The sequence below is a fragment of the Gymnoscopelus microlampas genome, assembly GCF_963454915.1.
Source record: "Gymnoscopelus microlampas genome assembly, chromosome: 4".
NCBI classification, from domain to species: domain Eukaryota; kingdom Metazoa; phylum Chordata; class Actinopteri; order Myctophiformes; family Myctophidae; genus Gymnoscopelus; species Gymnoscopelus microlampas.
In genome coordinates this window covers 42,836,839-42,851,638 of record NC_139941.1, presented here as the reverse complement: position 1 = coordinate 42,851,638, position 14,800 = coordinate 42,836,839, and the positions used below count along the sequence as shown (strand labels likewise).

Below are 14,800 nucleotides of genomic sequence, written 5' to 3'. Positions count from 1 at the left end.
CTCTCTGCACAGCAGCCATACTGGAAAGAAATTGGGCCTCTTCCTTACTTCCTTCACAGGTGTTACCAATGATACTGATGAAGGCTCTGTTCCATTTAGTGTAGCACAGTGGTTCTTTTTATAAGCTTTTAATTTGAAGGACCCCCATAACTCTGAGAGTGTACAAATGTCTACATTTGTACACTCTCAGAGTTACACACCCGTAAAGGGCCATTTGCAACCCCTTCAAGGAACCATGAGGGTACCTGGACCACACTTTTAAACCCACTGGTGTAGCAGAGTGTTTCCAGTGAGCCAACATGCACAATATCAGCACCCTGACTCTATTTGACCAAGAATGAAACAGAGCCTTAATTAGTATCATTGGTAACACCTGTGAAGGAAGTAAGAAGAGGCCCAATTTCTTTCCAATATAGCTGCTGTGCATAGAGGCTATAGAGTCCTGATGTCACTCGTTCATCCCCTGGGTCGTGGAAGTAATTTCTCTATGGAGAATAACATTGGGTCATCTTAGAATCGTTTCATATAAGAATTGTGGAAATAAACAAACTGTCTCTGCAATATTGTCATGGAGGTGGCTATGTATGGTCTAATTCGGCGAAGTAACATTAGCGTTTTCTCACCGTCAGTTGATGCTTCATATCCATATGAGTCAAACCGCCGGGATAATTTGTTTATTTTTGGAACACAGTTCTTATTTGACGCGAAATTAAACACGTCTATGGGAATTCAGAATGGGGGAAAAAAAAACGCGACCCACGTAGGATGTGTAAATTACGTCAGACTTCGGTGCTCTATTGAAAAGCGTGAGGGTGCCGTTTATTCAAGGAATCCTTGTCACTGCTGAGCAGTGGACGTGATGCGAGCGTGTCTCTGACACTGACATCCCATTATGTCCTTAAAAGGGAACGTTGTGCTATAGTGAGCTGCTCGTCCAGATAGCTCCACATGCCTGGCGGAACGGCTTGGCTGACAGCAGGTAGGCTTGATCTCCCAGCCCCACCGGAGGTGAGAGAGGGGAAGGCCTTATTATTTCTCGCCTGACGGACAGACCACCACAAACGGGGGGCTGGATGGAGTAAAGCGTGAGCCTCAGAGCTCCACCTTAATCCACTTAGACCGGGAAACGCAGCTGTGTGTCATTTTAAGATTTCTTTGGGGCTATTCAAAAATAGCAGATCTACAAGATCATAGCGCGGCACAGAGTGCCGCGCTATGAGCTTGTAGATCTGCTATTTATGAAAAATCGTGATAATGTGTGAAAATCTTTGAATATATATTTTTTAAAGGGAACATTTGTAACTCAAATCTTTGTTTCTGGGGATCTATGGAACAAGATATTTTGAGATATTTTAGTTTTTTTATATTTTATATATATTTTTTTATTTTTTATATATTTTTTATATATTTTATATATATATATTTTTTATGTTTAAAAAAATATTTTCATAATCGGCCTCAGGTCTTATCGGGTTAAGAACCCACAGCCTCTCATCTCCCGCTGCTCTGCCCAGTCATGTGTCAAACTGCATGGGGGCCCAGAGAGAAGAGCTAGTCTGTTGCTTTATACTCCCTCTCTCCTGCCATCTCCTCAAAACCTCCTTCCTTTCTTGTACAAATCTTTCCTTTTATAAATCAATCTTTCTTCCTAGCTTGCGTTCTCGCCCCCCCCCCCCCTCTTTCTCACCTAAGGTCTTTGCCACCTCCAGGTCATGTTGCATGTATAGCCGCCAGTACTCTTCTACGCGTTATTATGAGCTCAGGCGCCGCTAATTAGGTCAAAGCGCTGTATACGGTATGATATATAGTGCTGCTCTATACAGAGCAGTATGTGTTGTGTAGGAGTGGGTGAATGTCACATGGAATACCATACGTGATACATGCTATCATTAACCACTTAAAGGACGACTTCACACATTTTCAACCTATCTTCATGTAATTGGTCCTCACTAATACTCATGATAAAATGGGGTGTTTTTTTTCTTCTACTCAGTCTGTGTCTCAGAGTAGGGCTGTGGACACTTCAGAAACCCGCCTACCCGTAACATCATCGTTAGGCAGATTTTTTATTTAGATTTGTATTAACGTGCTAATAATGTCTTCCATTATAGCATGCTAACTTTCATAGGAATAGAAAGCCAGCCGTTTCTATTAGCTTGGATTCCCCATCGAAGATGTCACTGGTTGGCAGGTTTCTGAACTGTCCACAGCCCTCCTCTGAGACACAGAGTGAATAGACAAAAATAGTACCATATAATGAGCAATAGTGAGGACAAATTATATAGAGATAGGTTGAAAATGGCTGAAGTCGTCCTTTAAGCCCTATTTTATACTTTTCTTTTTTAATGTATTTTTATCCCACGATTTTGAAACCCATTTTTTCACCCAGTGCCAAGTAATCCTGGGCGCTACACTCCCTCTGCCAGCCTAGGGAGAGCCTAGAGCCAAGCTCATGCCTCCTTCAATGCATGAGAGCTAGCAAGGCGCTTCTTATCACCTGACAGGGTGAGGTTCCCTGGTTGGACGTAAGCGCATGGAAGGAACACGTTATTCCAAACTCCACACAGAAAGGCTCTTTCGCCAACCCCACCTAGAGTATGGGCACTGATGACATGGAGGAGAAAACACGCCCCCCAGCGCCCACAGCGTCCCCGGCGGGAATCGAACCCAGGACCTTCTAGCTGTGAGGCGCCAACTGCGCCACGTGCCCCCATACTTCTGCGTTCTCGCTTGACCCCACCCCCCTTTCTCACCTAAGGTCTTTGCCACCTCCAGGTCCTGCTGCATGTATCCGGTGCTCTTCTCCGTGTTGCCCAGGGACCAGTGGGCGGAGCTGAGGGCGGAGAACACGGAGCCGCGCAGCTTGAGGCTGCAGGTGCCGATCTTCAGCGCGGCCTCCAGCACCACCACGCTGGCTGTGTGGTGGCACGCCGTCAGCAGCTCCTGGCCGATGACGGACACCACCACAAAGGGACTTTTGTCCAGCTTCATCTTCTGTAACTGCTGATACGTGGGCTCTAGAGACTCTGTAATACACAAGGGAAGAAGGGACAATTAAATACACAAAAGCACAGAGGGGAAAGGGTTAGGAGAAGAGTGGTTCTACAGTACAAAAGCTTGTGCCTGACAGTGGTGGAAAAAGTGCTCAAATGTTTTACTTAAGTAAAAGTATCAATACTGCAATGAAGTAGCCTACTCTGTTACAAGTAAAAGTCCGGAGTTCAAAATTGACTTGAGTAAAAGTACCAAAGTATTGCCATAAAAACTTACTTGAAGCATCAAAAGTAAAAGCACTAACATGTTTGAAAATAGCAGATCTACAAGCTCAGAACGCGTCGCATCGGCTATTTTAAAATAGCCTAGGAATAAAATGGGGTTGAAGTGGTTAATGTATGTTTTATAATGTAATCATTTATATCTGCAAAGTAACTAGTAACTACATTTTTCAAAAAATTGTAGTGGAGTAAAAGTACAAAATTTGCCTCTGAGATGTAGTGGACTAGAAGTAAAAGTATAGACAATTGGAAATACTCTAGTAAAGTAAAAAATACCTCAACATTTGACTTAAGTACAGTACAGTACTTGAGTACATGTACAGTACTTAGTTACTTTACACCACTGCAAAAGCTTGTGCCTGAAATGGTTTTCCAGGATCAAACGCTTTGGGTAAACGTTGTTGACTGTAGCGACTAGTGTTTTAGTGTTTACTAACATCATTCCTCATTTGTCTGTCAAATCCCCCCAAAACAAAACAAAAGCTATTCTGAATTGGGTGTCTCTACTTTTCTCTCCGGTATAATGGGATGTTTTGGCTGGATAGATAAGCATAGCCTGCAAAAAGCCCGGGTCTGAGTGATGGCTTTCAGCGACAGTTTGACAATAACACCAGTGTATAGCGAAGCCATTTTCAGTTCCCCGTATTTTCTAACTGGGGTAATCTTAGGCAATTTTACAACAGCGGCAGGCAGCGCGCTGTATAAAAATGGCATAAGTTTAGCCCATTGTGGGCAAGCCTCTCTTGACAAGAGAGAGAGAGAGAGAGAGAGAGAGAGAGAGAGAGAGCGCTGTGCGAAAATTACATTTCTGTTTTCTCGTCGTTGTCAGTCGATACGGCTGTTTAACCCATTAAGACCCGGAACGCATCTGTGTCACTTTTTCATTTGAGCTAAAAAAAGCATTATTTTACACTTTTGGCTATTCAAAAATAGCAGATATACAAGCTCATAGCGCGGCACCGAGTGCCGCGCTACGAGCTTGTAGATCTGCTATTTTTGAAAAAAACGTGAAAATGTGTGCAAAATCTTTGAAAATATATTGTTTAAAGCGAACATTTTCTCTATTGTTTGCTTCTGGGGGGGTCCCTGGAACAAAAACATTTTGAGATGTGGGTCGGCGGCCAAATGCATATCATTTTGGGGGTCCTTGACATGAAAAACTTTGAGAACCACTGATATAGAAACGTACGTTTTTTTCAGAACATATTGGGATGGTTCCTTTTGTAGAATCGGCCTCATGTCTTAAAGGGTTAAGATAGAGAGAGAGAGAGAGAGAGAGAGAGAGAGAGAGAGAGAGTGCGAGAGGAAGACTACGAGTGGGTTTTTGAGACGAGAAGAGTCTCAACAGTGATGGTGCGGGTACACTGGGGAGAGAGAGGAGCAGAGGAATGCAGAGAGAGAGAGAGAGAGAGAGCGCACGAGAGAGACACGCAAGGTGACCTTTGGGGAGGCTCTCCAAATGCACACAATGACATAAATCAATGGCGGGGGCCACACGGGACTTTAGGATCCACAGCCCCACCAGATTACAAGACCCTAGCCGCAGACAGCAGCACTCATCAACCGTGTGTGTGTGTGTGTGTGTGTGTGTGTGTGTGTGTGTGTGTGTGTGTGTGTGTGTGAGTTGGGAGCAGCGTTGCCAGATCTGCTTATTATGATTTCCCCGCAAGATTTTATTTGAAAATAGCCGATCTACAAGCTCACAACGCGTCGCATCGCGACGCGTTGTGAGCTTGTAGATCTGCTATTTTCAAATAGCTGATGTATATGTTAAAGTGCTCATGTGGCCCATAGTCGCTTCTTTTGTGCTGGCTTTCCTAGACCTGGTTGCTTGTTTCTCTCACAGAATCTGGCAACACTGGTTGGGAGAGAAAAAAAGCAGGGGAGGTGGTGTTAATGTGTGTGCGTGTGCATGTGTCTGTGTGTAAATGCACAGTGTGTAGGAGTGTAACACGGGGAATGCTAAATTCTCATGGACCCACATTTTGCAAACGTCGTGAGCACAGTCGCTGCTAATTAGGTCAAAACGCTGTATACTGTATGTATATTAGTCAGTGCGGCGCTGCTATATATACTGTATGTATACAGGAGTGGGTGTTACATAGAACACAATACGTGATAGATGCTACCATTAACCACTTAAGCCCTATTTTCGTTTGTACAACAGTGTCACACAGGAATAGCTAAGATAGACGATCTGCAAAGCGTTGTGACGCACGGCGTTTTAGACTTCGTTGTACGACGGTGGAGCACAAAACAAGCTCACAATGTATGCCGCCACAAGACGACGTGAGCTTGTAGATCTGTTATTTTGGATATTTTGGTAAAATGTTGGAAGATTCTAGACAACATTTTCACCTATAATGATTATAGTCAAAACTTTGGGTATGTCACTATGGCAGTGGTTCTCAACCGGTGGTCCGGGGGGGTCACCAGGGGTTACCCAGCGGTAATCTATAAGCTCATAGCGCGGCACCGAGTGCCGCGCTATGAGCTTGTAGATCTGCTATTTTTGAAAAATCTTGAAAATGTGTGCATATCTTTGAATAAATATATATTTTAAAGCTAACATTTTTAACTCAAATCTTTGCTTCTGGGGGGTCCCTGGCACAAAACATTTTCAGATGGGGGTCCGCGGACAAATGTTTATCAATTTAGGGGTCCTTGGCATGAAAAAGGTTGAAAACCACTGCACTATAGTATAATGACAAGCCCAAAATAGGGATGCCAGGTTTGAAGTGGTTATTATGGCCCATACACTCATAGACCACAACATTTATTTGTTTAGAAAATACAACCAAGCACATACAGCAGTCAGTCACACTATTTGAACTGGCTGATACCAGTGTATGTTTTGGGGGGAAACCCACACAAGGCTGTAATTCACACTCACACGCACATGCACGGCGCGCACGCATGCACTCGCCCACTCCATACGAGATGCATCCCCACACAAGCACTCTGAAAACATAATTGATGAGCCTCTTTCAAGAGCATCACTTCTGTTCCAGCAGTTGGCAGAGTGTCATGCTTTGCAGAGACAGTGTGTGCATATAATATCCATTCATAGCTTGTAATTGCCTTCGAAGCGACACCAAGTGCAGAGTCATAAATCACACATTGAGGGGGGGATACCTTTTTTTAAAAAGGTGCCACGGTGCGCTGCATTCATAAACAGGTAGTTATGGCACAGTATCACAGTATGCAGTGTGCTATATATGCAATGGTGTAAAGTAACTAAGTACATTTATTTAAGTACTGTACTTAAGTACACTTTTGAGGATTTTTTTTTACTTTACTGGAGTATTTCTGCCATTTGAAAATAGCCGATCTACAAGCTCGTACATCTGCTATTTTCAAAAGATGTTTAGGCATTTTGAACATACGAAATGGGACATTCTGCACAATGAATACTTTTACTTTTGGTACTTTAAGCACATTTTTATACCAATACATTTGTACTTTTACTCAAGTCAATTTTGAATACCTTACATTTACTTGTAACAGAGTATTTCTACAATGCAGTATTGATACTTTTACTTAAGTAAGAAATGTGAGTACTTTTTCCACCACTGCTGTGTGCTATATAATATGTGGGCATGCGCACAGAAACACACACACACACACACACACACACACACACACACACACACACACACACACACATGTAAAAACCTAGGATACAAACACAACCGCGCACATGTCCACGCACGTCACATGAACACACAAGCATGCACGCATGCACACACACACACACACGCGCATGCACGCACACACACTCAAGCATGCACGCATGCACACACACATGTACACTCACACAAAGATCCATAACATATATAGTCCAGTGGCCCCTTTCTGTCTCTTTTCCCCATTGTGTGGTAACAGAACCCTTTCTTATTTAAAGAACCTTTTCCAGCGGTGCCATATCCACTATAAGCATAGTGCCAATGGGAAAGCCACTGTACTTTGTCATAGTCATTCTGATTTTCATTTGAGTGAAACCATGGTCCATGTCCTCTTTCCATCTCAGCCATGGCCATACATATTTCCTCCTGTGGAATGGAAGGCAAACATACTTATCACTATCACTAGTTATTTGTCCCTAATATTAATTGTAAAGCAAGGCAAGGCATGGGGGATTTATTTGTACAGCACATTTACCACGGGCAATTCAAAGTGCTTCAAAACATATATATTATGTTTTAATAATGTCAAATAACATTTAAAAAAATACAATTTAAAATAAATAAAAGTGGCAAAGAAAAAAATGAAGATCAATATTCAATTATGGTTTTACAGATTTTCAATTAACTTAATTTATGCCTCTGTTCAGTCCAACATGTGGAGTGGTTCCAACCCCTCTGAATAGAGCTAAGACACTTAAAGGTGGTGTACTGTATTGTGCTTTGAGTCCACAAAGCTGTATTTACCACCTTCAATTTTACAGCGTTCCAGTTCCAATTTTGTCTACACATTTTTTGTTTCATCACTTCCAGTCTCAGAACTTGGTATATCCCGACCTTGCATTTATTTTCTGTTTATTGAAGAGCTGGAGTGATGGGGAGACAAGTGTTTAGTTGTGAAAAGGGGCAGTGGAGACTAGAGCACACTTCTTTTATCTTTTGTTGTTGCCTGGATTGAAATTGAAAGTGTTTTTTGGACAAAAAGGGGCTTCCTCACTCAAATGAGAATTCTCACGGAGCCATTTCTTTGTTCTACTTCAGTTGGCAGCTGTGGGAATGTATTGCAGTTATGTGTGGACCATTCTCATCCATTTTTACTGGAGACTCCTGTCCAGGACAGACTTCAGACGTGCCTCCTGCAGGAGACTTGGCTCAGATCCGAAGCCATTTGTTTTGGCGTTAGGAACCCATTGCGAATGCCCTTGCTGATGTCGACCCCAGACAGGATTCGAACCCACGAACATCCGCACGATGTTCGTGGGTGTGTGCTCTAACTCGTTGGTTCTCAAAGTGGGGTCCGGGGACCCCCAGGGGTCCTTGAGGGAGTTCCAGGGGGTCCCCAGCTAAATGGTAGTTAGGAACCAAATGGGCCCTTATGGGTCTGTAACTCTGAGAGTGTACAAATGGAACCAAATGGACCCTAACGGGTCCATTTGGTTCCATTTGTACACTCTCAGAGTTAAATTAACATTGATTTTTACAATATAAATTGGGGTCCCAGAGATAGAAATGCCATTAAATGGGGGTCCGTAGCCTAATGCATGTCAAACTGGGGGTCCAAGAAATTAAAATGGTTGAGAATCACTGCTAGAGCCGTAAAAATCTTCTCTTATGGGGGTCCTTGGCATATCTTTTCAAATGGGGGTCCGCGGGCTAATAAATGCCAATTTGGGGGTCCTTGACATGAAAAAGTTTGAGAACCACTGCTCTAACTGCTACACTAGGGCGTCCCATTATGTGAGCTATTCTTATTCTCTGTTTTATGTACTGTGTTGACCACACGTAACACCAGAGTCATTATCACTATTGTCCTCTTTTATGAGCACAGAGAGGTTTTCTTAAGTGGGTCTTCCACCTAAGTGCTTTCTCTGTACATTCTAATGGTGTCATTACTATACAGCAGAGGTGGAAAAAGCACTAACATTTTTTACTTAAGTAACAGTATCAATACTGCAATGACGAAATACTACAAGTAAAAGTACGGTAATTAAAATGCACTCGAGTAAAAGTACAAAAGTATTGGCATCAAAATACACTTAAAGTACCAAAAGTAAAAGTACTTTACAGAATGTCCCGTTTCACAAGGTGAATCATACATCATACAGTATGTATAAAATGTATTAAAATTAAAATAAAATAGCAGATCTACAAGCTCACAACGCGTTGCGATGCGACGCGTTGTGAGCTGCTATAGAGCAGTGGTTCTCTAACTTTTTCATGTCAAGGACCCCCAAATTGACACTTATTTAGCCCACGGACCATTTCAAAAGATATGCCAGGGACCCCCATAAGAGAAGATTTTTTACGGCTCTAGCAGTGATTCTCAACCATTTTCATTTCAAGGACCCCCAGTTTGACATGCATTAGGGCTACAGACCCCCATTTAATGGCATTTATAACTCTGGGACCCCAATTTATATTTGTATTGTACACTCTCAGAGTTACAGACCCATAAGGGTCCATTTGGTGCCTAATCTATCATTTAGCTGGGGACCCCCTGGAACTCCCTCAAGGACCCCTGGGGGTCCCCGGACCGCACTTTGAGAACCAACGCTATAGAGTACTATGAAATCAACAGATCCAGTGATAGGATCTGTGCAGAATTTCCAGCGTGTGAAACTCTGTTCAAGTTGGCATAGTGTGAACAGCAATCAAGTGATCAACCGACTGATCATGAAAAAGTTAACAGATGTTGCTGACTGGAGAAACAGAACTGGGTCAGGGTGAAGGGAGGATATATCCGCTAGGTTAAAGTACGTCTTCATGAAAAATTAACCCATTAAGACCGGAAGCGCATGCTGTGTATTTTTAGATTTTAACCACCATTATTTTATACCTTGGCTATTCAAAAATAGCAGATATACAAGCTCATAGCGCGGCACCGAGTGCCGCGCTATGAGCTTGTAGATCTGCTATTTTTGAAAAATGTTGAAAATGTTGCGCAAATCTTTGAATATATATATGTTTTTTGAAACATTTTTAATTCAAATCTTTGCTTCTGGGGGTCCCTGGAATAAAATGTTTTACAAATGTTTTTTTTTTGCACACATTTCTTTTTTTTGGCACACATTTTCACGATTTTTCTAAAATAGCAGATATACAAGCTCATAGCACGGCACTCGGTGCCGCGCTATGAGCTTGTATATCTGCTATTTTTGAATAGCCAAAGAAATCCAAAATGACACCGCTGCTGCGTTCCCGGTCTTAATGGGTTAAACAAAAGCGTGCGCCTGATTTCTCTCGTTTCTCATTCGTTGACGCTAATTGGAAGAGAAAAGGGAACACCTCAAATGGGCTGATATCGGGGCAGAGTCAGAGATTGAGGGTGACGATCAGAGAGAAGGGCGTAGGAGGACAGACGAAGTGAGGCACTGTGAGAGAGTGCTACATTTTCCACTCCTACGAGAAAACTCCTTTGTTGTGGGAAATACAAAGGAATACAGTATGAGTCACACGAGAGAGCATTAGAGAGCTCTGGAGTACTGTAACAGCATAGCGGAACAAAAATACATCTCTGATCTTTGTGAAGAAGTGAGAGAATGAGAGAGAGACAGATAAGAGTGAGAGAGAGAGAGAGACAGGGGGAGAGAGAGAGAGAGAGAGAGAGAGAGAGAGAGAATGCGCGCTGAACTATGTTTGACTTTGACAACAATTGGGGAATTATAGATTGTGATGCTAAAACACATTGTGGCGGCAGCTGACCGTGCTTTGATGAATTGGCTACACACCGTTAGGGTCCTTGAAGATTTTGTGCCTTGAAATTGTTGTTTCACTTTCATATGTATTTGTCTTCTTTTATCCTTGAGTTTTTTGTTTACTCTCTCTCTCTCTCGCCGCTCAATGCCAAAAATAAATACATAAATAAACATAGAAGGACTTTAGGAAGGCTGAAAAACATACAACGTTGTGTGTGTGGTGAAGAAGATAGACGAACACATAAAAGTAGTTACAGTATCAAACCGTTCTCAAAGGGGTTTTGTTATGCAGAACAGATGGCACCAAAAACGTTAGAATTTGTATATTACAAGAAATAATGTAAAGCGAAATCATAGTCCGTAAAAAAAATATGGCCATAGTAACTGTGATGTCACCCCATTGGTTTGTATGGAGTGCCGTTTTGAAGCCTTGAGTTTGGCATTTTGACCGCCGGGTTGGCATCTTGGATTTGACCATTGCCGTCTTGGATTTTTGTGCCCATAAATATCAACATTTGGACAATAGGCTGGAGCTAGGGTCATGCATTGCTACGCCTCTATCCTGATCGCCGTGGTAGCATCTTGTCAATCAGATCAGTGAAGAGAGGGAATAATAGATTGAAATCCATGCACAAATGGATTAAAACATTTATGTTGTTAGAAGAACACAAGAGCCATTCCTCGTCATCAATTTAGTTAAATTTACTTGTTCAAGGTGTTTGAGAAAGTTCTCTAATGTCTTTTTTCAGCTATGAAGGGTAACCCAAAACCTTACATAGCATTTTGCATGATAACCAGATGAAACCGTGAAACCGTCCTAAAACTGAAGTTTGCTGCTCTATCCGCTGTGCACGTTTCAGTCACATTGTCAGCAAATAAAATTAAATCAATAAATCATAAATCCAATGAAAAACAGGAATATTATTAGCTCATGTTATCATAAATGTCTGGGCGAATACGTGACTCAATAACGATGCAGTAAGAAATAATACATTGATAGGAAGGACAGATGCTCAGATGAATGTGATGAATGTGTTTTGAATGAGCTGTGGATGAAATATCACACACATACTCATACAGTATAGCAGTGGTTTTCTACTCTTTTCATATCAAGAGATCCATTAAATATTCAGCATTTGAGTCACGGACCACCATTTGATGAGATTTTGACTCTCAGACCCAAAACTTAGAATATTTTGTTTTCGTTCGATAAGATTTTGTCCACAATTCCATTCGGTATTGATGTGGTACCATAGGACAGATAAACAGGCAAACGTTGATCAAAGTAACAATTCTTCTACATTGAAGAAGTCTACACTCTAATTGTGTAGACTTCTTTCAAATTAAAGGTAGGGTAAGTGATTTGCAATTATTCAAATAATTGCAAAATGGGTCTATATTCTGATAGTACTCATTGCTACAGAGTGTTTGTTCAGTAAAAGGAGTCTCCCATCTCCAGCTCTTTATTAAACAGAAAATGCATTTTCAGTGCTCTCTCCTGATTGGCTTAAATGTTACTATATTCTGTTTACTAAAGACCTGGAGAGACCCCTGTGACCGAACAAACGCTCTGTATATGTAAATATATCACTTACCCTACCTTTAAGAAATGCAGATGTTTAACAATAATGTAACTCTTGAGAGCGTAAAATGAAACCAAATGGACCCGTAAGGGTCCATTTGGTTTCATTTTACGCTCTCAAGAGTTAAAGATCTAATAAGGGTCCATTTGGTTACCATCTCTCCATCATTTAGCTGGGGACCACCTGGAACCCCCTCGAGGACCACTGGTGGTCCCCGGACCACTGGTTGAGAACCACTGCAGTACAGCATTCTTTATACTTATCATGCTTGCAATTGAAGGTCAGGAAGTAGTAAGTACGCAAAGTCATAGACTATAAAGTTATGTATTTCAGAAACTAACATTACAGCTTCATTGAAACCTACAGTTGCCAATATGGCAGCTGTACAAGTTTATCCACTATTGGCATGCAGAGCGGCTCAAATTGGTTAACCCCCTGTGTGCATTATGTGGTTCTTTAATGTAATAAATCAGTTCTATATATTCTCCTAATATGGGGTTATTCACTGCACCGCTCCAGTTTAATAAGCTGCAAAGTAGAAACAACTTCCATTACTATTGTATTTTTACTAAAAAAGTCAGACGTAATATTCAAATAGGTATTAGTTTTCCTAAAATTAGCAAATGCTTCAAAAGCTAAACTGTCTTTTTCACTCACCCCCAAAATTACTTTTTTGTCCTATCGATTAATCACCCCATGGACACTTGAATTCATGGATATTTGTTTTGTTTTTGTCGTAATTCCTAAGCCAATAATTTCATGACCAGCGGTCAGGCAGCGGTTCCGGTTGGCACAAATGAGGCTCTTTGTGTCTCCTACCGGAACCGCTGCCGGTCCTCAAATTATTGGCTTAGGAATGCAACAAAAACAAAATAAATATCCCTTTAAATGTTCTCAGAAGTTGCTTTTATGACAAAATAACAGTTGAAGTAGTACTAAAAACATACATTTCCTCTGCCTTTGCTGTTAATGGCAGTGTTGTGTTGCTCGACTGTCCAGAACGACAGCACTGCTGGCTCGTCCCCATGGCTTCCCCAGAACCTTATTTGAAACCCTGCCATAGTTAGTTATTGTAGTCAAAAAGCACCACGAGATCTTTCGCTGGTGCTGCTCAGCCTGCAAGCAGTGTGAAAATTAAATTAGTGGGCGATGTAATCCCCGGCCAAACCCAGGGAGGACTGTGTTACACAGCCGATAAGCGAGCCTGGCATGAGCCCGCCAATACAATATGAGAGCAAGCAGCTAGCCGTTCGCTTATCGGAGGGCTTGGGATGCGTAGCACTGATTATCTCCCCTGTTTGCTGGCGTAGCATTGATTATCGGCCCCCCTTGTGCCAGGAGACCCTCTGAGAGGATCATTGCACTTAATCCCTCCGACCTAAACTACTCCTCCTCAAAACACCTTGGATTGGATCCTCTGCTGGGCTTGGGCCTGGCACAGTGGGAGTTGTGGCAAACAATTAGGCTGAGATTAAAATGGCCTGGACGAGAAGACTGTGCCAGGTCCAGCACAGTCCTTATTGGTTCTTTAATCTTTTTTTACGGCTTCCCTAGCCAGGGTTTGGTCTGTGTGTGTGTGTGTGTGTGTGTGTGTGTGTGTGTGTGTGTGTGTGTGTGTGTGTGTGTGTGTGTGTGTGTGTGTGTGTGTGTGTGTGTGTGTGTGTGTGTCTCGCAAAACGCTGGACCGATATGCGACAAATTTCTTAGGCACGCTGCTAGGCCAACTTAGTACTATTAAACCTGACTCCCGCCAGATGGAAGACGCTTGCTTCACACAATTGTTTCACAGCCTACTTCCATCTGGGACCTCGGTAGCCCAAACCGCTGCAAGACGGGGGTCTGTTTTTTCAAGCTACTTGGCAGGTGATTGGATCACCGGGCGTTGTGAGCTTGTAGATCGGCTGTTTTCAAATAGCTGATGTATATGTTAAAGTACTCATTTGGCCCATAGTTGCTTCTTTTGGGCTGGTTTTCCTAGACCTGGTTGCTTGTTTCTCTCACAGAATCTGGCAACACTGGCCAAGATCCCGCCCCTAGCAGCCGCTGATTGGTTCGACCCGCCGCGGTTCGGTGTAAGCTCCAATCTCTGAGCAATCCCATATGGAGGCTGGAGCCAGATGGAGGCATCTGGTGGAGTCAGGTTAACTTAGTACCTCCACACTATATATTTTTCTAAATATTCAACTTTTATAAAGAGTCTTGCAAAACTAAGTCAATAGGGCTCAGATTGGGCTGAAACCTTATTGCCCGAAGTCATTTGTCATACATACTTCATAAATGACTAACGTCACAGGCTGGACCACATGAAGTCTCTGCTCTACAAGTAAAGTGTCTTGATGTGTTAACACAGACTTGTTGTGATTTTACACTTTAATACAATTGAATTGAATTGAGATGGACATGAAGCCATGATGTTTCCATGTGGATCTCCAGATCCACACGATTAGATCTGTATGCTTTGTATCAGATAAGACAGTGGAGAGAGAGAGAGAGAGAGAGAGAGAGAGAGAGAGAGAGAGAGAGAGAGAGAGAGAGAGAGAGAGAGAGAGAGAGAGAGAGAGAGA

At 42.4% G+C, this 14,800-nt stretch overlaps 1 protein-coding gene across 2 annotated transcripts in view; it reads right to left on the bottom strand.

Moving 5' to 3' along the window:
* Positions 1-14,800, bottom strand: part of ttc28 (tetratricopeptide repeat domain 28) — a 400,474-nt gene that overhangs the window by 159,899 nt on the left and 225,775 nt on the right. For both annotated transcript variants that reach the window (XM_084056166.1, XM_084056167.1), the window contains one exon: positions 2,754-3,026. In XM_084056166.1, the coding sequence (XP_083912292.1) occupies positions 2,754-3,026 (273 nt within the window). The remainder of the gene's footprint in view (positions 1-2,753; positions 3,027-14,800) is intronic.